Source organism: Calidris pugnax, unplaced genomic scaffold, assembly GCF_001431845.1.
Source record: "Calidris pugnax isolate Ruff unplaced genomic scaffold, ASM143184v1 scaffold107, whole genome shotgun sequence".
NCBI lineage: Eukaryota > Metazoa > Chordata > Aves > Charadriiformes > Scolopacidae > Calidris > Calidris pugnax.
Window position 1 is genome coordinate 3,530,033 of NW_015090901.1, and position 753 is coordinate 3,530,785.

Here is a 753-nt window from a genome sequence, read left to right on the forward strand (position 1 = left end):
CCCGGAGAAGACGGGGAGATCCAGGAAGTGGAGATGGAAGATGAGGGGGGTGAGGAGCCGCCCGCCCCAGGAACGGAGGAAGATGCTCCCCTGAAGCCTCTCCTGCGCCCGGCTGCCAGCAGTGCCCAGGTGAGCGCTGGGGCTGGAAACCAGGACTCAGCCGGTCGCTCTTCGAGCCCGGGGAGGGGACGTTTATAGAATCATAGAGTCATAGAATTGCCCAGGCCAGAAGGGACCTCCAAAGGCCATCTAGTCCCAGGTACGGCACGGGGGGTCACCACAGTTGGGGGGGGGTCCCAGCCCCACAGCGGGGTGTTTGGGGGGGTCCCACCAAGGGCTAGAGCAGCACACGATGGTTTTAGTGATGCTGGGGTGAGCGTTGCTCCCGTGGTCCCGACCGTCCCCGTGGGTTTTAGGTGTCACAGCAGCGGTGGGGAAGGCGGCCTGCAGCTCGTGGGGTCGAGCCCGTGGCCTGAGCTCTGCCTTTGCCCACCCCCGGGCAGGGGGACAGCGGGCAGGAGCAGGCAGTGCGGTCCATGGCCTGGGTTTTCAAGCCTGTGTCAATATGTATTCTTCAGGCTCCCTTTGTAAAGAATCCTTCTCAGGCCAAGTCCCTGCTACGTCTCTCATGCCGCTCACTCCATTTTGGACTCTGCTTCAGTCCTCTGTCCCGGTCCTCCAACCTCCTTTGCCTTTGGAAATGCCTCCGCCGCCTCCACCTCCACCCGACTCGCCCCCCCCGCCGCCGCCCCC

The 753-nt window shown here is 64.0% G+C and overlaps 1 protein-coding gene across 1 annotated transcript in view; it reads left to right on the forward strand.

The window, feature by feature from the left end:
* Window positions 1-753, forward strand: part of FNBP4 (formin binding protein 4) — a 17,143-nt gene that overhangs the window by 13,603 nt on the left and 2,787 nt on the right. Inside the window, exon 16 of the mRNA XM_014948783.1 lies at window positions 1-129. This exon is cut by the window's left edge and continues 46 nt beyond it. Coding sequence (XP_014804269.1) covers window positions 1-129 — 129 coding nt within the window. The remainder of the gene's footprint in view (window positions 130-753) is intronic.